We start from the raw sequence: 23212 nt of genomic DNA, 5'->3' as shown, positions 1-23212 counted from the left end.
TTAAAGGAAAATTTGGAAAGTAAGTATCTATAGCTTCGGGTCTTATAAAAGATTGATTCGCACCTGTATCAATTAGAAATTTTAATGGTGGGAGATCTGGGTGAATTAGAACTTGAATAAATGGTAATTGTCTTTGATTTTGTATATTTAACTCTATTCGGGGAAAACTATCTTTCGATCCTTTGGAAAATCCTGTTTGGAAGGTTCTGGCACGTTGTTTTCAGAATTTATGGTTTCCGATTGTTCAGTAAACTCCGTTATATTATATTCGTCGGCTGTTGAACAGTCATATGGTAAGTAGTTAGGGTCATATTGTTGAAAGTCACATGGATATTCGTCATTGTCATAGTCATAGTCGCTATAGAGATAAGGGTCATTTAATTCGTTATTATTAATCTGTCGAGTTTTAAAGTAATTGTTAGGGGGTGGATTACCATGAATCCTCCAGTCATGTCCAGTCTGAGTAGGTGGTAAAACTCGAGCAGCAGGGTGACTAATACCACTCATGGGTTGAGGGTAATTTTTCATAGGCATTGGTTGACGGGGTGGAATTCTAAATCCCGTAGACATATTCGACCTTGGCAAAGCTTTAAACATTTGTTGGGTCCTTGAAGGACCTTGCTGATGGTACATGTGAGGCTTATATGAATTGTTATTAAAATGTTGACCATTATTTAATCTTGGCAAGTTAAAAGGTTTTTGATACTGTGGATTAATATCGTATCTATAAGGTTTTAGAGTAGGCGAGCTAGATATTTGAGGTGTAAAATTTTGTCTCTTCATATTTTTGTTTTGCAAGTAAATTATGTTCATCTCGTCTTTTGCATATTGCAACGCCACTTCTAATGTTTCTGGTCTCATACATCGTATGCGTGAGCCCAGAGGTTCCTCCAAACCTTTTAGATACGTTTTTAACGCGAGGCTATTGTATAAATTACGTTTAGCCTGAATAGTTGTGTCTATTTTATCATGAATTTCTACATATGTAATGATTGTACTCAATAAATTTTGTATACGCTCATAAAATATATGTGGGCTATCTGATCCTTGAGTTAATTGCGACAAATCAGTATAAAGAGTAGACTCATCTCTGTGATCTGAGAAGCTATTAATTAGAGTGCTTCTTATGCCACTCCAATTTTGAGGGGCCCCATTTGTTGATAGGGCTCTGGCGGCAGCGCCAGTTATTTTATTAATTATTCCATTAATTAATGCTAAATTCGTAACATCATTACCCGGACTTGGCTTGGCATAAGTGACTACTAAAGTGTCACACAAATTCAAAAATCTAGTTAAATTACACGCACTTCCGTCGAAGTTAGGTACAAATTTTAAAGCTCTTAAAATCCTATCTAATAATGCATCTTGTGCAATTGAAAAATTCTCAAGGGAAGCTTCGCGCTCCATTTTATCTTCTAAAATATCTTCTAAATTATCTAAATGTCTATTGCGATCTCTCAGCTCGATGCGAGAGGCAACTCTTGGGGCTTCGATTCCCCGGTTTTTCCTAGGATGGAAAATTTTGGATGATTTGGGAACACACAGGAATGTAACAACCAATCGTTAAGAAATGTGTAACTTACATATGCATTTCGACGATGGTGGCACCTTTTGTCATCGATTTCTGGATGCGCCGTGTGTGGTCCGCTGTCCTCGGTTCTTGTGAATCGTCGATTAAAACTTGGAAGTCTATTAGTTCGCGTACTCTACGTAGGCGATCTACGGAGTATATTACTTAGTACGCGCACTGACTCGACGATCCTACCGACTGCGCCAATTAAGTGAGGGCCAGCGGTGGATTCCAAAAGAAACCAAAATATATTAAAATTACTTTAATTAATTCCTTTTACAAATAATGAACTTAACTAAATACAATTATTTAATCGGCCCGATATTAGGTGCACGATAAATATATTATATAATAAACTTAACTAGATGAGACTTGACCGGTCCGATATGAGGTATCCGATCAAAAGCTATTGGTTCTCTTGTCCCTTTCCTTATATATAGCGTAGTTTCGTAAGAGGTGACTTGTATTGGGTATGCGGGGCAAAGGGAGTGCAATGAATATGTAACATGTGTACCGTTTTAGATGTTTAAATATTTGTTATTGTTTACTTTTTTAAAGGATAATAAACAAAGTATTGCATGAAATGAAACATCAATTTGTATTTTGACATTTTCTGTCTTAGCTTGGGCTTAGCTTAATCTCACCGTTAAAATGTCTATAAATACGAAATCATAGTTTAACCTTAGTGTACACTAAGCAAAGTTTTTCGTAAGGTAAGTCTGAGCAAAGTCCAAGTGCGCACTATAGATCTCACCCTAACTGTGATTCATGTTTATATAAAAGGTGTAATGGGGATGATAAAACTTTTATATTATTGTATGTTGATGATTTATTAATTTTTGGAACAAATGTAAAGGAAATTATACAGCTCAAAAGTGTACTAAATAAGGAATTTGACATGAAGGATTTGGGTCTGGTTTCTGATTTTCTCGGAATACATGTAAATCAAAATTTGGAAACTGGTATTACCAAACTAACTCAAAGAGATTATTTGAAAAATGTTCTTGAGAGATTTAACATGTTGAATTGTAAACCCATGATGACCCTGCGCCCTGCATCACGGCTCTGTAGTCGAGCAGTCGCTCCAAGAGCCTGGTCACGCAGCCCACGAAGGCCGGGCCTGCCTCGCGCCAGCCTTCCGTCGACACTCGCTCCATGAGACTATAACATTCAACAAATAAATATCTCTCAAGATTATTTCCCTATATATGTCCCCTCCAGAAATGCGTCCATACCTCAAAAATACAAAACCGGTTTTGAAGAAATTTCAATTGTTTTAAGTTTCTAAATTGGAATCTGATTCAAATCTATTTAAATATGACTTGTCGTCTTTTCATGTAAATCACATGTGTGAATATGTATTGGGTGTTTCAATTAAATATTCGTGAAAGATGTTAAACTAAAAGTCTATTTCAAATAACTATGCACTAACATTTTTCTGTTACATCATAATCCAGAATTTTTAGAAATTTAGAAACAGCTATTTTTTTTTGCTATTGAATATACATTCGCATTTGTTGTACAAAAATAGACCAAGAAAGTTGAAATATTTAAAAGCTGCATTCTAAAACAAAGCAAAATAATATGTTAAAATCATCACAATACTTTACGATATTAAAACAATGAAGTCGATGTTCATAACTAACTTACTCTAAATTTTCTCGCTAAGTGAATGTAATTCTTTGAGAAATAAAGTATCTTTGAACCGAAGTCCCATAAAGGTCATAGATTTTTACTCTACCTTTCAACGCAACTTTTTTCCACTTTTTATTCCACCAAAATTTTGAAAATAAGACTTTTACCAAAAATTCTAACAATACAAAAGTAAAACTACTTGAAAGTACTTACACCGAGCTCAAGTGTTCCCTGTGGCAGCGTTAACAAATACAAATTTCATGAGATAAACTAAAAAATCTAATCTACCATTCACTTTTGATACTTGAGGAAGAACCCACAACAATAACTAGAAAGAAAGTTTAAAGTCCACACGGTATATATTCCCTGTGAAACATTTATTTCCGATATTTTATAAAAAACAATACCGACCGATGACCGATTCTTACGAAATTTTTATGCATATTCAGTAAGTCTAAGAATCGGCTACTATCTATCTTTCGAACCCCTAAGAGATGGTGGACAGCCCTTAAGGGCCTTAGCCCAAAACAAAATATTTTTTAGACAATTTTTTTGCTTTTATTTTTTATGATACAGCATACAAAAATATATACAACCCCTAATTTTCACCCCTCTACGATCAACCCCTATTTTTTATCATGGTAGGTAGTTAGTTTTATTGAATTAAAAGAATGTTTCCTAAAAATAATATACATGGCAAGACAACGTTTGCCGGGTCAGCTAGTAGAAATATAAAATTAAATATTTTTTCTACAATTTCAAGTCTACTTACACAGTATCAAACAAGCGCCGATAATGATCATCTGCCTTATTGTCGGCGACCAACGAGTCCAATTTATCGACAAGGGCCGCTTCGGTGCGTCTCGCGGATCCGGTGGCGGCCCTTTCGGCTGCCATCAAAGCGACTAAAGCGCCTAAGGCCGCTCTCCTTAGTTCACCCACTAGAGTTATTTCCAGCAAGGCACCAACCGCCGCGCCAATTAGTTGGAGTTGGGCGGCACCTACAAAAAAATGAAGGGTCAGAATAAGTAGAAATATAGGTTGTTACGAATACGTCACATATTATGTGACCTCTGCTCTCTAACTCTCTTCTATATAACAAAAAGAACAAAAAATAGTTACCAAGCCTACTCCAGACAGCCAGCACCTGCAGACCAGCTGCGGCCCTCATGCCTCCCCTGTCGGGGCCTCTGCCAGTCCATCTTTCGGTCTGCAATGCACTCGAGGTTACTAGGGCCACTCCGAGTTCCATATACCCAGACCAGAGCTGAAATATTAAAAATTTTTACGTTATTTTTATGCAGGATATATAAATAAAAGAAACCAGTGGCACTGCAACCTTTTTAGGTCTGGGCCTCAGATTTCTGTATCTGTTTCATGATCATGTGTCAAACAAACTAATTGGCAAGTAGGATCAGCCGTCGACTTTTTAGATTTAAGACATGCCGGTTTCCTCACGATTTTTTCCTTCACCGTTCGAGCGAATGTTAAATGCGCACATAGTCAGAACGTCCAATAGTGGAACAAAGCGGCAGAGATCGAAACTACGGCCAGGGATGAGAGAAAATTGACTGTTTACTTACTTGAGAATCAAATTGCGGCTGTTCATCTCCCAAAAATCGCTCCAAAAGCGGCTTAGCCAAGTCTTGCAATGCGGATAACAACACCTTGCAGCTTTGCACGCGAAGGACCATCCAGTCAGAAGGGAAAACCTGGAAAATTGCACATTATTTTATTCCTGAAAAATTATCTTCGTCCTCGTTCGTTATCTTTCAGACTAGCCAACATAGAGCGTTTTGGCGTGTTATTAAAATATATTAAAAATAAAAGAAGTACACAATAATACAATTAATAAATTCTTTAAAATTATAAATTATAGTGGCCACCAAAAATTATAGAAAGTTGAAAATTAAAGATGTTGATAAGAATTAACTTAAACTAATCTATGAACTATTTAATTCTGTAATGTTCCGAGGATCTTCTGTTCATTCATCATATTTTTAATTTTTAAACTTTCTAAAAAGTATCACTTGAGGTTATATGTTCTCTATCAACAGTAAATGTTCTGGAAAAGCTAAAAACTGGGAAAATCCTTCCCCTCTCTCTACTCAGTGTTAACACTGAAAGAGGGGAAAGCGTCTGTCCGAAATACGGCTAGCGCTGAAGTTGCAGGCAGCTGAAGAGGCAGGGAGCCTGCCTGCCGCTGCTGAAGAGAGAAAGAGAAGCTAGACAGACTGGCGCCGTAACGCGTTACGTAACGAAGCGGTGTACCCTCCCAAAAGTTATTACTTCACGGATGTAAAGAGTTTTGTCCAAATATTAATTAAAATAATTCTTGCATCAGACGTCTTTCACAAAGAACGGTTCGGTGGCCTTTGACACACACTCACTTAAAAGAAGTACTCGAGTACATACCGTTACGATATATTCTTAACATGAAAGGCATACAATTGTCAGTCGTACGGATAAGGAGGAAACTAGTTTGGAAACAATAAGAAGTTAGACTGACAATATACCACTAATAATTTGGCTCGAAATAGTTCAAACATAGCACAGATTAAGAAATTATAAAATAGGGGGCGTAACTAATAAATAATAAAAATGCCAAAAATATAATCAAATTCAAAATACCCAAGCATAACAATAAAGCAAGTATATAATGTGACCATCACCAGAGTTAAAATATAATGGATCACCCTCATCATGATTTATTTAAAAAATATGTATTTCAAACACACACATTTCATCTATAGGCAAGTCAAGCATTTTATAAATACTCACATCTTGTTCAACGAGATGCCTGAAGACAAGGAATGCTCGCATCAAGAAGTCCTTCAAGGGTTTCCTGTCGTGCGGATGCGGCGCTAGATGGCTCCACAATCGCTGGTAATGAGCGGGCTTCAACAACTCCATCACGCCGAGTAACCCAGCCACCATTGAACCCTAAAGGTATTAAAAAGTTACATGATAAGTCAGTTTAAAAAAATGTTTTAAAAATAGTGCGTGCGTACAAAGTACACATGTCAGAAGTGAAACTTCTTTGGCAAACTAATTTTTAACTCTTTTTCATATTTATACAAATCTAAAACTTTAGACTTCCGAGACTTAGAGGGAGGGAAAAAGGAAGATATTATGTTAGGAATTAATTGAATTTAATTGTCATTAAAATATTTAAAAGGTCGACAATTTACAATTCGTCATTTGAGATTTCACTAAATTAATTTGCACAAAATAAAAAATACTATTTCACATTTCTATTTCAAAAAAACTCTTTACGAATTTTAAAATAAAATTTCTATAAGGTCAAAGAAGTTTCACTTCTGACACTATACTTACTACGTGTACTTTGTACGCACGCACTTTTTTTAGGCAAGTATACTGTACATACATAACAACCCACAAAAAGTATATTGAAATAAAAAAAAATATAGATGTGAAAAATAAAACGAATATAAGAACTTACAAGCACAGGCGAATTTCCACCGATTAGATGCAGAACAGTCTCCACCAGGACATCCAGCGTGTTCAGACACAGGACATCCACATCTGGGTCCAGCTCATCTTCATCCAGCTGTTCGGTGTCCTCTTTCCTCCATAGAAGCGCCACCAGCTCGCTCAACATGTCAGCACATTGGGTCAATTCGTCTCTCCTAGCCAAATGTACGCGTAAATGGTGGCAGGCGGTTGTTAGGACTATGTTCCTTGCTTCTGTAAATTTTTTAAAATTTTAATATCTTGCTGCATAATAATACAAAATAATTAGAGAAAATATGAAAATCTTTCACGGTTAGCTTTTTGTGAACTTGCTTCCAAGTAGCCTGTTCGATTTAGTGTCCTTCAAGAAAAGATCGTACCAGATCTCAAAAGATCGGCAACGCACTTGGGAGCATTCTGGCAATGTGAGTACATCAGTTACCTAAAAAAATAGGCTTGTCTAATGAGAGATACGGCCTTTTACTGAGTAATAATTAAATGGGTGTCCCTGGCGCCTGTACTAACCATATATGCCTATGATTTTTTAATATATTTGCAAAAGTAACTGACTTCAAATATAATATATCAAAAATTACTAAACGAAAAAAACTTCATAAAAAATTGTGGACATACATTTGCACAGATACCGGCAAACTTCTTGAGCATTAAACAAGGGAGTCGGGAAAATTTTGCCCAGCGCGGGACACAAACGTCAACTGATTTACCAATCACGCGTTCGACACTTCACTCTCCCCAGTGATATCTAAAAATCGCTTCTGCGCAGACAGGGACATTTGTTCAAGATGTTTGCCGGTATCTGTACGTACACTTGTACGTACCTAACTACGTACACTCACAAACTCAGCGCTCGTTTTAAGGCTAAATATATCATCATACTGAAGTAACCTCCTTTTTAAATCTGTTTATAAAAATAACAGTTAAATTTAAACACATCTTAAAGGTGCACAATTCAGCAGTACATCTATCAATACTGAGTAACTCTTACCAGGCTCCTGTCCAAGTGGTCCCTTCAATATCTCCTGAGCAGCCGCTAATCTGGCCCTAGCCAATGGCGCGGGAACATTAGCAGCAAATGCATCCAAAATTGAAGCAGAGCTCCTCGCAGCTTCCACTGGACCGAGAGCTGATGATACCTCTTTGGCCACACTTGCCCAGGATGTCATCAGGGCCACCTAAACCCAGACCGAATGTTTAATAGATGTTTTCTCGTATAGAGAAATCCCGTGGAGATGAGGAAAGACAGAACTTAGTACTGTGGTGTTTTTTTTTAAATAAAATGACAATTAACATTTTACAATCTTAGAATTCTGTACTGCCACTTATATTTTTTTTTAATTCGTCAAAGCTTCTGTTATTTTATTAAATGAATATAACAATTTCTAATCCGAATAGCGCCATCTATGTTTGGCTTTAGCAAACTTTATACGTATCGGTAAGGTCCCCAAAATAATCATTGACGGGAAAGAATCGGAGTCTCGTCAAACTAAGGGGTCGTTCAAGTATTACGTAAGCACTATCGGGAGAGGAGATGGGGGGGGGAGGTTCTTTGATTTTCTTTGGTGATTACGTCAACAGTAATTATTTACTTTTGTACATATATTACCCACACATTGTCTATGCTTAAAACGAAATGCATTTTCCAGGATTCCTACATAAAATTAATACCTTAACGGTACTGTTATTTTTGGTAGCTTTGCTTTTATTTTTGCTGACAAAAGGGGGGGGGGTGTATTACAGTAGATCTGCTTAAGTAATATTTGAACGACTCCTAAGGGAGGAGTGATGGCAGGAAAAGCCAGGGTCGATCGCCAAACCTTTGGACAATTATGGGTCTCAATGTCCCTAATGCCCTGAGACAAGCTGAGGATAGTGGAGGTGGTGTGGTGACAGTTCTTCTGTAATGAAGACTATGATAAGAAGAATAAGAATGAAGAATGGATACCTGCGCAGGCGCCAAATGTTCCCTGTGCGGGTGCTGAGCTAGCGCCTTCAAAGCGTGCAAGGCAGCCCTGACATCCCTTCTGAAGCTGTCTTCGTACTGTCCTCCCGTGGCTCGGGCGAACAAGCACCGCGATCGAACAGCCAACCTGAACACGGCCCCTAGGGACCGCAGGCATTTGCGGATAGGTTCCTGCCCTTCGGCGCCTGCTGCCCATTCGGCGCAATGTTGCACGGACGAGAGTAAACCTCTGTAAAAATTTAATTCAGTTATTCGTATTCGTTCTGTATATTCCAGAAAGTATTGGTATACGTATATGTATACGTACAAAAACAACTCTAATGCAAATTAAATTATTAATTAATAAACTATACACAATATACAGAAAACTAAAATGTTAACATGCATATAAAAATATAAATCTATCCATAATCATTTATTACAGATTAGGATACATTTGTGTAAATAGATTTAACTTTTTGGGTCAATTAACTTAATTTAATTCTTGTTTTAAGATAGAAATTTAAATTGCACTGTCGACTTAATAACAAACATATTCTTACTTATAAACGAGTGCAGCTGAGAAATGCTCCTCAATATAAACGTCGAGCACAGGTCGGAAATGCTGGAATCGGCTCTCATCCAGAAGACTGCAAATCGAAACAAGCACCAGGAACACTGTGCCGGAGTGAGGTGTGCTGGAAATTATAAATTTCACAGCGGCAGTCGCGCTCAAATCAAGAGTAGAAATTATAGAGTAGCAAGGCTGATGTTTCCTTGCTGGCCACAACGCTCAGCCATGATCTACCGACTGAAGAGAGCAAGCCTACGCTTCATGACTATCATTACCAGTTTTTCAGCATTCGAGAAATCAAAACGTAACAAAAACGTTTTGCAAAGTAGCGCTGTATTTGTCTATAAAGCGCTGTCCGCTAAATATCCCCAACCATCCCTATCTACAACCGATTGGCGGTGCGCTCAAATCAACCCCTTATATCATATACACAGAATAAACAATAAACTCTTTGCTAATCCTTTCGGGTTAATGACCCGAAATGATTATTCACTAATTACAGAATAGGTTGCTATTATGATGTGTGATTAGTGGAAAAAAATAACATTTTTCTCTGCTTTTGTAACCGCAGGCGACATGCCTTCTAAAGTGCCGTGTTTTTTCAGTGGCTGTTTTTTTCTATCATTAGATCATTGTATTTATGTGGTCATAGATCAGACAATAAGTACATTAATTCATATATCGAGTGTTTCATATTTTAATAGTGCCTTCAAGATTTCTTAATAATTTAATTGATTGTATTGTATACAGGACAATCATATTCTGACCGATGACCACAGATTTATATGTTAAAGTCAAAAATCATTGTAGGTAACACAATGTACACTTATGAACGTCAAAAAAGAAATATACATTATACATTCACTGCCAGATCTCAAATCAAGGGTGTATAACGGAAGAGAAGAACTGGCAATAAACCTTCCGCCACTCTCTTTTTTTGTTTGATCAATAACTTGCTTACTCATTATCGTTTAGTAAATAATATTTTTTAATGTAATTTCAATGAAGAAATGTGAGCATTACGTACCTCTCACTGGATGGTATGGTCGTTGTTGTGGCTAATATTTATGTGATGACATATAAATATGTATATATATTATTAGAATTTAAGAATTAACAAATTTGTTTCCAAAACAAACTTAAAATGTGGCAGTATTCTATAATGCTGCCAGCATTGCGATATTTAAAATAAATTGTGCGTATACACGTATAAAGTTTCACTTCAATAAATAATAAATAATAAATAATAAATAATAAATAATAAATAATAAATAATAAATAATAAATAATAAATAATAAATAATAAATAATAAATAATAAATAATAAATAATAAATAATAAATAATAAATAATAAATAATAAATAATAAATAATATAAATAATATAAATAATATAAATAATAAATAATAAATAATAAATAATAAATAATAAATAATAAATAATAAATAATAAATAATAAATAATAAATAATAAATAATAAATAATAAATAATAAATAATAAATAATAAATAATAAATAATAAATAATAAATAATAAATAATAAATAATAAATAATAAATAATAAATAATAAATAATAAATAATAAATAATAAATAATAAATAATAAATAATAAATAATAAATAATAAATAATAAATAATAAATAATAAATAATAAATAATAAATAATAAATAATAAATAATAAATAATAAATAATAAATAATAAATAATAAATAATAAATAATAAATAATAAATAATAAATAATAAATAATAAATAATAAATAATAAATAATAAATAATAAATAATAAATAATAAATAATAAATAATAAATAATAAATAATAAATAATAAATAATAAATAATAAATAATAAATAATAAATAATAAATAATAAATAATAAATAATAAATAATAAATAGTAAATAGTAAATAGTAAATAGTACATAGTAAATAGTAAATAGTAAATAGTAAATAGTAAATAGTAAATAGTAAATAGTAAATAGTAAATAGTAAATAGTAAATAGTAAATAGTAAATAGTAAATAGTAAATAGTAAATAATAAATAATAAATTATTAATTAATTATTAATTATTAATCCCCGGTCTCAGCCGGGGATCGAACCCGGGACCCATGGATTCGCAGTCAGGGGTACTAACCACTAGACCAATGAGTCGTCAAACTTTTGTATTGTGCGTTGAGCATAATCGTGTTTTTTCACTCCTTGCGGGAGGATCTAACTTGTAAAGTTCTTTAAGTATGAGCAGGACAAATATACATATTTGCTTCTTACTTAAAGCTGAATTTAAGGACATTAAAAATGGATTAGGTCCCTAACGCACAGTATAGTAATTGTTTTAATTCCTTGTAGACGCAATAGAGGGAGGATGGGCGGCGCGGGCGCTGCGTGACTCTTTCTAGTGTTGTTCAGAATCGACATGGGAAGTCGATAAAAATGTTGGAAAATGTACAAAATTTGCCCCCCATTGGCTAATAATGACAGTGATTCTGATTATGAAATATTTGACGTACCTACAAAGAAAACGATGAACCTTTTTCGTTGGAGCACACGCAGTTAAACAGCACTGACGCTTCTAAAAAATCTAAACGAATTGTTATAAAATAAATAAAATAAAATAAAAATCATTTAATTCAGACCATTAAAAAATCCATATATTGTTAGTAAAGTAATCCTTATAACTATGTTAGTAAAATTAAAATTAAATTTAGCAAAATTATTAAGGACACAAAGAAGAAAACATTTAATTCATATATCTACGTTGATTCGAGGCACCAGGTACACAGGCATGTATATGAACCCAATGTCTCAAAACAGCACATTCGGGTTTACCTATAACCATCAGGATATTGTTAGAACTCGCACGAACCCCACGCATCAGTGAGGCTGTCCGTTTGCGGATGATTGACGAAAAATCATCCACGTGTGCATCTGCAAACATACCTGATGCGCTACAGTACCGCGGGAGCCCCAACAACATCCTGAAAGCATTATTATATTGCACTCGGAGAGCATTGTATGCCCGCCGCGTATATCTAACCCACAGGGCACATGTATAAAAGGACTGGCAAAACGCCTTGAACAAGGTTACCTTGACCTGTTCGTTACAACGATAGAACCTGCGGGCCAGCATATTATACTTTGCTTACCATGTTTTAATGAAAAACAATTTGCATAATTAATAAAACTTTTAGAATCGATAACTGAGATATTATTTTATTCCCATCACTACTTAATACACATATTGAACTATCTTCGGTTGCGGTACGAGAAACAATCGATATCTATTTTTTTTTTTTTTGCTATTTGTAGTTTATTCAAATGTCGTAACTGCGTGCGAACCTAGCAAAATATAAATCAATAAGCTATCTTTCACCCACAAAAACTTCAAAATGTGTCATTGTTTTTTTGGAAGATATAAATTATTTTCGAAACGCACCAAAGGATAGGCTTGTTTCGAGATCTTTTAGGTCTCCAAGGCACCAGCTGAAAGTTCTTTGAAAATGATGGCGCAGTGAACGTGTTAAATGGTATTAAACGACCACTGGAGTTCACAAGTATATGGAAATCTTATCTTATCATTTCCAAAATGACATAATATATCGTATTAGTTGGCTCACGTGGGAACATTTTCCCTAGAATCCAGATATTATATTGCAGAGTTAAATATATACAGATTAGGCTTCTATGGTATTAATATGAAAGGCTTAGAAATACAAATTTTAATGTATACAAAGTATTAATAATACTAAACAAAATTAAATTAAAAACTCAATTGTTAAACAAATTAAATCAATTCCGTTTATTTAAGTATTAAATAGCATATAAAATAACAATGATAACATATATTTTGGAAAATAATTGGAGTTTCCGTAAATGCATTCAAATATTTTAATTAATAAAAATCTATATTCTATACTAATACTTTTCTCAATCGTATTCTACATTGCTGAAGCTCATATCTCTGTAAAGTGCCCGCTGTTCTGCTCCTATCTGCTCCTATCTCCTATATACCACAACTAAGACTACTAAAAATATATCTTACTATCTGTTCAATTGTAATTGAAAGTAGAATACAGATTAAAAAGAGATATTTGAGCCCCAAAAGTCTAAAGTACGTCCCTGCGTGATTAGAATTGCAATATATTAAACGAACACGGTTAAATATACGGGTGTTTCTCAGATAATTTTTATTTTACTGTAATGTACGTATGTCGGATTGAAACTGTAAGGCTGGGGATACACACGCCAGTAAATCGGGAAAGTAGATGGTATGAAAGTTACTGGCATGTACGAGTAACTGGCACACTGCGGATACATTTGCAAGTAATACTGGCATGCATACTGTGCCCTTGCATGCCAGTATTACCATCGCGTACATCCATTACCATGCCACACAACCAAAACCGCACAAATGTAAGGAAAATATTATTATACTACATGCGCAAAAATATTGAAGATATAAGACATTTTATTCGACTTACGAAGAGTGAATCATACCATCCATCTCTCGAAGCAGTTCAGGCCAACAGGATTAGAGCTTCGTTGTGTATTAACAGTCATTGTATAATTACGGTACATTTTAAATTTAAATTAGTAGTTTATGAATAAAACATAACATTAAAGCTTTTTTTGTTGATATGGATGTTAGGTCAGCTAATTATGTAATAACTAAAGACGAAGAAGGTCCCTTAAGTACCCTTGGATCTCACAACATTTTAGAGAAGATAAACTAAATAGCGTGCAGTTTTTTCTACAAGTTATAGTTTTGATTGCAATAATCTTTGTAGGAACCTTTAGTACCTCCTACATTAATAATAAATATTGTCAGTCTATTTTTGTCGACAAAGCATCGCCTCACTAGCCGTTCGGTACAAGTGGTGGCCGCGGTCGAATGCGTAGTGGCACAGCACTAGTGCAGCAATTGGTTCCTCTGCTACCTGATTTTTATCTACAATTATTGAGTTTTCACGCCAATTAAATATTATCTGTATGCGGTTACAGGTATTCAAGGACGTGTCCTTGCCCTTTTGTTTAAATGGCAATATATACCTGCAAAAACACTGGTTAAAAACATAATATTTTTAATGAATTTGAATTTGTTATTGAATTTTGGTCATGTTTATTATAATATGAAGACCGAAGAGGACAAATGAATCAATTTGTCATCAATCAAATTATATTTTATAATTTGCTTTCACAAAATACCGGTTATATTAAGCAAAATCAAATCCCGACGGGTAAAAGTATTAGGTACTTAATTACAAAGTCATCAGCTGTTACGACAATCGGTTTTTACGACCAAATATGAGTAGTCTCTGCGATGTCGTTATAACAGATTTTGAATGTATTTATAAAATTACACAAATCATACGACACCCACTCTTCCGTGGTTCGTATATACGAGAAAAACAAACATTTTATATAAAGAAGAATAACAATACATACATATTATGTTAGTATGTTTTTTTTTTTTTTTTTAAAGACAATTCACACCAATTGACCTAGTCCCATGCTAAGCTGGTGAACCTTGTGTTATGGGTACTAGGCAACGGATATACATACATATTATACATAGATAGACATATAAATACATATTTAAACACCCAAGACCTAAGCACAACACCAAATGCTCATTACATCGATGTTCGTCTCAGCCGGGGATCGAACCCGGGACCCATGGATTCGCAGTCAGGGGTACTAACCACTAGACCAATGAGTCGTCAAAAGTATTAAAGTAGTATTATGTATGTTGTTGATGAGGATAATAAAAGAATAACATTTACATATTTCGAATTTTGGTGTGGACACTCCTTATCACTTAGGGGTTTGAAAGATAGATAGTAACCGATTCTCACACAATTACTAAATATACAAAAAAAACATAATTTTATATATAGGATATTACAGGAGATGTGTTTATACTATTTATATAATTATAACCATTTATGTACTACCAATTAATATCTAACATACGAAATAGTAATTATAAATCACATATACATTGAAATAAATAACTGACCTTAACATATAATAACTAAAATATATTATTAAAAGGAATCCCTTTAGGCAAGGTTCCGAAGATACTGGCAGCGTTCCCCCTTTGAATAGCTAGACTAATTCTTTGTCCGAGGTAGCTTCCAGATCTTCGGTCTCCTGTGATGTCGACTAACATTTTTGATATTTCTTTAAAAAGCCTTAAAGCGCTAGGACCCCACGGACCAAGGGTCTCGACACCGAATGGGAAATAATCATATTCTGAGCCTAGACCCCTGTATTTGCATGCTTTAGCTTTTTCAGCCGCTTCACAAGCCGCACCAGCTCTGTTGTTGGTTCCATGTAGATGGGAAGGGGCCAGCGTGTCTGAACAGGTTGCATGATGCATCCCATACCAGTACCCGGCCAATCTTCCATGGAATCAAACTCATGCCGTCCGGTCTCTTGCAATACCACTCGGCTCAAGTAGACTTGGAACGTTGACGGTGGCAAGTGACCGGCGTATGATATCGTTAAGTGCGGCATATCTCAAGAAGCGGCCTGCACTTTTTTGGCATGACAGGCCGTGATGTCCTAACTTGTCGACATCACTGCCACAGGGACATATATGGAGAGCGCAGACCGGAACCCTAAGCCGTAGACAGGTTGCGATTCGAAGCGTGCCAGGCTCAAGAAAAGTTCCTGTATTTGACGAAGGGTAAGCCGGCCTCATGCGTACCCACGGCCAAAAGCCTAGCACGCGCCGAACCTGTACTACAACTCAAAAGATCGTCAAAAGTCAATTTGCAGTTTATGTCATCCCAGCTCCTCTGTGAATTTAGAGATAATGGAAAATTTTGACCTAGAGAACTTAAAACGTAAAGGGAATTCCTGTTAACTATTTTAATATTTGTAGCTAAAATATGATTTTTTTTTACATCATTTAAATTTAAATCGCAGTTATTAGTTATGAAAAGTTCGCATTTGCTAAAATGAAGCTCGAAACCAATGGCTTCAAATTTATTTTTGATTAAAAAAAGGTCCGAAAACATTGAAATTAGAATTTAAATTTTTGATTATCGGATTTATACCAAACTAAAAATTGCAGGTCCAAGGGGATCACCCTGTTGACAACCTACTTCCGAGGAAAGTTCATTAGAACGATATAACAATTTAGTTAATTATATATTTCCGGTATACTTATGTTGTTTTATTTCAGTCAGCAGGGTATCCCTATTTACCGAATTAAATGCATTTTTGACATGAATTTTGAGCAACACGTCTGGCTGTCCGTAAGTTAGGAAATAGCGTAGGGCATGGACGGCTGCCTCACACCCTCCTTTCACACCGAAGCCTAACTGTACGGGTTCAAATTCTGAATTTAATTTTGGTAAAATATGTCGAACAGCAATTTTGGTCTCACCCCTCCGTCCTGCTGGTTTTGGTAACAAAACGCATTCGTCGTTTCGTCACAGGATGGACTTGCAATTGGACGCTGCCTGCTAAGGCATGCAGGCAGGTTTAGCAACCACGTAGGCAAAATAAAAGCACAATCAAACAATGCTCGTCTGGCCACTATTCATTGGTCCATTTCACAAACTTAGCACAACACAAATTTTTTCTCATCTGATGTTTTTTTGTAATTTAAATTTTTATTTAATTTGTTTATTTCCATGCAATATATTTTAGAATTTCGCATCATATTCCATTTTTAATCATTATTATATATATATATATTATAATAATAATAATATATATTGATATATATATATACTGGGTGGCGCAAAAGTACTGGCACTAAAGAAAATTTGTTTATTTTTTTTATATGACATTTCCTGTCATTCTGTTGTTGAAAATTGTGTAGTGAACAAATGTAAAATACACTGAAAACAAACATGGACCGTTTTACTCCCCAAGAACGTGGAATAATCGTGTCAATGTTCTTACGGGATAATTCATCAGTGATAAAAACACAACGGGAATTTCGTCCAGGTGATTGAGTGTCCGAGTTTACGGATGTTCTTAGCTCGGTAAGTGCTATAATAGATTTTAGGGGACTTTAATGCTCATCCATATGAACGTTTTTATCATGAAATGGAGAATTTGTAAGAGAGCAAGAATGGTGTTGCTTTGATATTGAATGCTCAGGTGTCACTTCTGATACGTACACGTTTGTAAGTGATGCTAACGGGTCACGGCGGTGGCTTGATCATTGTTTAGTAACTAAAGCAGCGGCGAAGACTATTCAAAATATGTACGCTAGTACCGCTAATTATTGAGTGTAATTTAGATTTGGTTGTTAGAAAACGAATACATATTTTAAATAACTATAATAATGCCATGATAGGTTGAGACAAATTGACTTTCCTCCTGAATTTCGTTATTGTAGTGATAAGCTTTGTAGTAATCTTAGTCATAGAAAAGTAATTGATAAGCTTATGACAATATTATTCTGGCCCTTTCGGCATCTTCTGTTAAAACTTGTAAGTCGGTACAAAAAAAGAAAAAAACGGTTATAGGTTGGAATAAGCATGTACAAGGGCATCACAGAGAGTCTTTAAGTCACGCTTGAGATGGTGCCAAAATCACGAAGACCAAATAAAAATGGATATTTTGGCTGCTCATCACGCTAAGAATGATTTTTTCTGATTTTAAAAGATAAGTCGGGCCTCCCTATGAGTGTCAACGGAGTGTGTGAGCCCAAGGAAATCGGTAATCTATTTGTTAATTATTTTACAGTTAAATCACCGATTGGGCCCTCACAGTCGAGGCTAGATGCTGTGACCCAGTGTGGTGGTGGCATAAGTTTGAAACCTTCTATTAAAGAAAAAGATAGCACTATAAAGTCTATGGTTAGAGGTAAGTCACCGGGGCACGACGGTCTCAGCATCGAGCATCTCAAGTTTGCAGGCCCACACTTGTCTCGCGTTCTATTTAATGCTTGTATAGCGCATGGTTACATGCCTAGAGATATGATATGTAGTATTGTAGTGTTTATTTTGAGGCCTTTCAAAGATTTGAAACTTCAAGTCAGTTTCCTATGACACGTAATGATTCTAATATTAACTTATTACTAAGAACTCTATAATATATAAATTAAATCACAATAATTGTTCCCAAGGAGCGGCCATGTAATACAACGGGTCGGTGTTAATTCGCCAACACTCGGTCTATGACAGCCCACTGCATGAACTACAAAAGATAGCCAAGTAATGTGGATATACCAACAATTTTATTACATTTTACGATAAGTAGTAAAAAAAAATTTTTTTACGAAAACATATTTCTTTAATCTTAAGTGATTATCATTTGCACTAGACAAACCTAGATGTAGTTTTCCAAATAATCTTGTAGAACATAATGTTTAATGCCTGTAGTAATTTGATGAAGACCTAAAACTTGGAATAAATCTGATTTTTTTATAGGATAGGCAAACGAACCTACGGGACGCTTAAGAGTGAAGGAAATTTTTTTATTTCTTTGATACAACCTTCTACGATCAACCCCTATTTTTTATTTGTTAATTTAAAGCTTATGACTTGAACTCAGAGGTTTATATAGAGAAAAATTCACAGAAAAACCTAAAAAGTTTTCATTCCGGAAAATCGAACAGTCTCTGGGGTAGCATAGCAAAATGTTTCATGTTGGTATGCACTTTAAGAGTAGGCTAAGTAAAATCACATTATGGAGAAACGAAGTTCGCAGGGGCAGCTATTAACTTATAAAGACTGTAACTAATTAAAGTATGATTTATATTAAAAAAATCTATAGACAACAATATTGGAGTGGTATTATTGGAATATTCGAGAAGAAAAAACTTTAACATAATCTGCATATCCATAGAAATGATGTTTCAGAGCGAAGTGCGTGCGACGGGCTATAATATATATTATACGGGATATAATAATTCTCTTTATCTGAGTACCTGTTTGTGGATTAGTCCTTGCGGGACTTCGTTCATTGTGAACCGACCACCATCAGATTCTAGCTTACTTCGATTTTGTCCATAAAATTATGGAATTTACTTGTTTGAAATATCTACTTGCCATTAAGAATTTACGACATAGTTTCGCGGTTGCTTCTGGGAAATAATGAAGACATTAATTTTCAGAAAAGTAACTTAAATCTACGATTAGTACATATTAAACATTAAAGTACATTCTCCACAACATGAAATCAAGCTATTGATTCACCGTTTGAGTGCTCATAACACAGTAATGGTTCGAAAGTCCATCTCAGCTTATTTTATGGGACATGGTTAAGTAACACCAAGAGGTTTGCAAGTGCGCTTCCGGCTTTTAAGGTAGTCCTACGCGTCTCTTGAAGACCCTTAAAAAGTCAAAAACAAAGTGCTTTTATTACTAGACTGTAATTTAAGCTGTCTAAATAAGTCTTTACTCTAATAGAAATTGTAATAATAGGCAGATGACCTTCGGGTTCACCTTCCGAGATATCTTTAATCTAAGTTTTAAAGTTTTAAAATTTAATACCTATTTGTTTGGTATAATAGGACTTTAACACTTTGTCTGCATGAAGCCTTATCTAAAAGATACGACTGAGGATTTTATTTGTGCCTTCCAAAGATAAAATTTCTCTACTAAGTACATACTAATATATGGAATTTCTAGAACAAAAACCCTTTTTACGTGAAACAAAAGAAAATCTCTACGGAATTTGTGTGGGCTTAGTAGACATGCTCGCGAGTCTTAATCAAAACGAACTACGGCCGTGTACTAATAGATTATTCCCTCTACCCGAATAACACTTGCTCATACGGTGATGGACAATAAAATAAAAAAGTAATCAATGGCGCTGCAAGCTTTTTATGTCTGGGCCTTAATAGGCAAGAAGGTGATCAGCCTCATGTGCCTGACACACGCCGCCGACTTTTTGGGTCCAGGGCCGGTCGGTTACACGAAGTTTTCCTACACCGTTCGACGAACGTTAAATGCGCACATAGAAAGAAAGTCCATTGGTGCAAAGCCGGGGATCGAACCTACGACCTCAGGGAGTCGCATAGTGAAGCCACTAGGCTCACACTGCATCTGGTGATGGACAATATTGCGTGTTAATCGGCCTTAGACCCTGTGCATAGTCGTCAAATGTTGTCGTCAAATCTCCGCTGGAGGAACCGTTGGAGACAGGTTCTGTACAATGACTAGTATCGTATAAAAATATCAGACCCTGCCTTATATACGGTACAATGGTGGACGTGCCTTGCGGGATCTTTGCAGAGGTAGCGAACTAAGGCTGCATTAAATATCAATGATTTAATTGTAGTAACATTGTCTATCCTGCGAACGTTATTCCAAGTAAAAATAATACGATCTAGCCTTAACGCAAGTGTGACAGCAGATCACTTACTTCCAAGGAAATTAATAATTTAAGTAGGCGATTTTATTTGTTTCCCACTTTATAGTAAATTACGGAAAATCAATACAAACTATTATATGCCCTCAAAAACATAACTGGTATAAAATCATTCTCGCAATGCAGTTCGTCTACCGTGAGATCCATGTTAATATCAAGTCGGTTTATTTATTCAGTCCCTACTGAATCTGTCAGTCAGTGAGTGAATAACAAAATTAAATATGAATACTTATAATTCCTAAAGTAATTATTAAATTGAATAAAATTTGAAATATACCGTGTTTGGTAACTGAAAATTCAGGCTTCTAATTTTATACACAACGAAGTTATAGGTTGAAAATGCCCTGAACTGCTTCTGATCGACTTGGTGAGCGCACTGCTTGGCCCAAACTAAACAAAAAATCAAAAACAACCTACGGATACACCGTGTATCCGTATTTATTATTATTTATTTGCTTAGATAAAACAATCCATCATTATGTTAGTATATACTTACAGACTAGTGTTAGTATATTATTATTATTAAAAAAAGTGCATGCGTACAAAGTGTACATGTCAGAAGTGAAACTTCTTTTGCAAACTAATTTTTTGCTCTTGTTCACATTTATACAAATCAAAAACTTTAGATTTCCGATGCTTAGTGAGAGGTAAAAAGGAAGATATGTTAGGAATTTAATTGTCATTAAAATATTAAGTATCGAAAATTATTACAAATAATAAATTTAATTGTTTTTATTTAATTTCTTCGATAATAAAAACACGTGGCATTTTAATTTGCAATTCGTCATTTGAGATTTCAATAAATTATTATATTTCATAAATTCTCTTTACGAAATTTTAATTTATAAAATAGACTTTCTATAAGGTAATTCACACTTCTCACTCTCTCTCAATCGGTCTCAATCGCTCTCCCTCTTCGACAAAAACGCTTCACATCTTCGTGACGTTCCGTAATAAATTTACCCACATGCCCCAAAAGAAGTTTCACTTCAAAAACTAAACATGAAACTCAGGAAAAAGTCTTTTCATCATGTCTATATATCATGAGTTTGCGAATGTTTAAGTGTTTATTTCGGTCCGAGTGAAACGCGAAAATCAATATTTATTGTTAAAGTGACGAGCTATAAATCTAAAGGACTTAAGTACTTGACGACCTTCTATTGTGATCTTCTGGTTTTATTGCTCAACCGTTTATTTAATCTCGGTGCCATTGAAGTTGACGATTTATCTGCGCTTGCGGGATGCGTAATTATGCCTCTGTTTCTCTATGGTTATTTTGAATAATTCTAGAGTGCTTTGTTTGTGCTTTTTTTTGTTTCTCTTTTAATTCGACATTATTGTTCTTTTAGTGCCTCTTCATTACTGGAATTAATTAATTAACTCATTTAAATTAATTAATTCCACATTTATGCACACAATAATTTCTCTTAGCCGACTCGGCCAGAGGTAATGTTGAGAGTTTGTTGATGGTAGGAGACGTGCTAGTGTGCGCACACATAGGTAGAAATAAGTGCGCATATGCACTCCCAGTTTGAAAATTGATATCCGTCATGTTTAATGTTAATGCAAATGAAATTACGTTATTAAGTTATACACAAGGATTTATCCAAGGGATAAATATTGGTGGTTAATGGTTAACCATACCATATAACCATAACCATTAATGGTTGGTGTACTCTACGCCACTCAACCTTATTAACTGTCCACCATCCTTCCATTTCGGTCAATGAACTCGCAAGGCCAATGACCTCTCCATCCCTGCAATAGATCGCTTGGTGGTTTTAGTTGCGTCATATTACATTACATAAGGTAACGACTTGCGCTACTACCTACCCTTCTCCTCCCTAGTGGTTAAGATTAAAATAATATACATATAAATTTTGAATAGACGGCTTAAAATAGACTAGATAAAACTTTAAAGAAACTTTCATTTTAAATCTTGAAATTTAATACAAGAAAACAACTCATATGATTTGTGCCCTTTACATTTTACAGAATTAAAATCCTGACTTTGTCGCAAAAAACAATTATAATTAATTTGATTTTAGTAGATTTTTCCTTTTGTGTAACTTTTATCCAAAACATTATATATTGTTGGGGTTAAAATCTTTTGCTAGGTAATAGTATGTTATTCTTTTAAGGAACCTGTAGACACAGTTGACGGCAGAACTCTTGCATAATTAAGCAAAGTTGTAAAAAATACATAGTGTAATGAATGTATCAGTAATCATTAATAATGCTGCTCACTAAAGTATTTCCGGACCAATTCAAGAGCGAACCAATTCTAAAGGCTGGTAACGCACTTGCGTGCCTTCGGCTATCCTCCTTCCCGTTGGCGAGCCGAAGGCATCCGTCAGGTTTTAGTGGGTAGGTGTGAAGATATTATGTCTGAGTCCCACATAATCCCTGCTGGAGTAAAATTCAGCAGGGATATGCGTAAAAGCATTTCCTGACGTTAAAAAAAAAAAAAAAATCCTCCTTCCCGTTTGCCCCCTGTAATATAAAACAGCAAAAGTTAATGAAATAAAAAAAAATTGTATTATTGTTAAGATTAAAACCAAGTTGAACAAAAATTTAAACAGCCAGTCTATAATTTATTTATTTATAAGTTATAAAACAATGTGTATGCATAACACACAAGAAAATATGACATCACAAA

At 34.8% G+C, this 23212-nt stretch overlaps 1 protein-coding gene and 1 pseudogene across 1 annotated transcript; both read right to left on the bottom strand.

The window, feature by feature from the left end:
- Positions 1-2312: 2312 nt before the first annotated feature.
- Positions 2313-8796, bottom strand: LOC125058695 (dedicator of cytokinesis protein 4-like). Its single transcript, XM_047662832.1, has 9 exons — positions 8643-8796; positions 7686-7872; positions 6669-6913; positions 5987-6148; positions 4789-4917; positions 4328-4472; positions 3978-4206; positions 3419-3436; positions 2313-2731 (listed from the first exon to the last, which is right to left on the bottom strand). The coding sequence occupies exons 2-9, from the start codon at positions 7861-7863 to the stop codon at positions 2584-2586; spliced, it is 1254 nt and encodes a 417-aa protein (XP_047518788.1). The 5' UTR covers positions 7864-7872; positions 8643-8796; the 3' UTR covers positions 2313-2583.
- LOC125058678 overlaps positions 8778-23212 on the bottom strand; it is a 318204-nt pseudogene continuing 303769 nt past the window's right edge.

Source organism: Pieris napi, chromosome 18 (genome assembly GCF_905475465.1).
Source record: "Pieris napi chromosome 18, ilPieNapi1.2, whole genome shotgun sequence".
Lineage (NCBI taxonomy): Eukaryota > Metazoa > Arthropoda > Insecta > Lepidoptera > Pieridae > Pieris > Pieris napi.
This window is presented reverse-complemented; position numbering and strand designations above follow the sequence as displayed.

What these genes read in the sequence shown, in the direction of transcription:
- LOC125058695 (XM_047662832.1), bottom strand. Translation starts at nt 7,863, where the DNA reads ATGACATCCTGGGCAAGTGTGGCCAAAGAGGTATCATCAGCTCTCGGT. An exon ending in AGCCGCAATTTGATTCTCAA is followed by an intron (nt 4,473 to 4,788) that starts GTAAGTAAACAG and finishes TTAATATTTCAG; the next exon opens with CTCTGGTCTGGGTATATGGA. An exon ending in GGCTGTCTGGAGTAGGCTTG is followed by an intron (nt 4,207 to 4,327) that starts GTAACTATTTTT and finishes ATTTTTTTGTAG; the next exon opens with GTGCCGCCCAACTCCAACTA.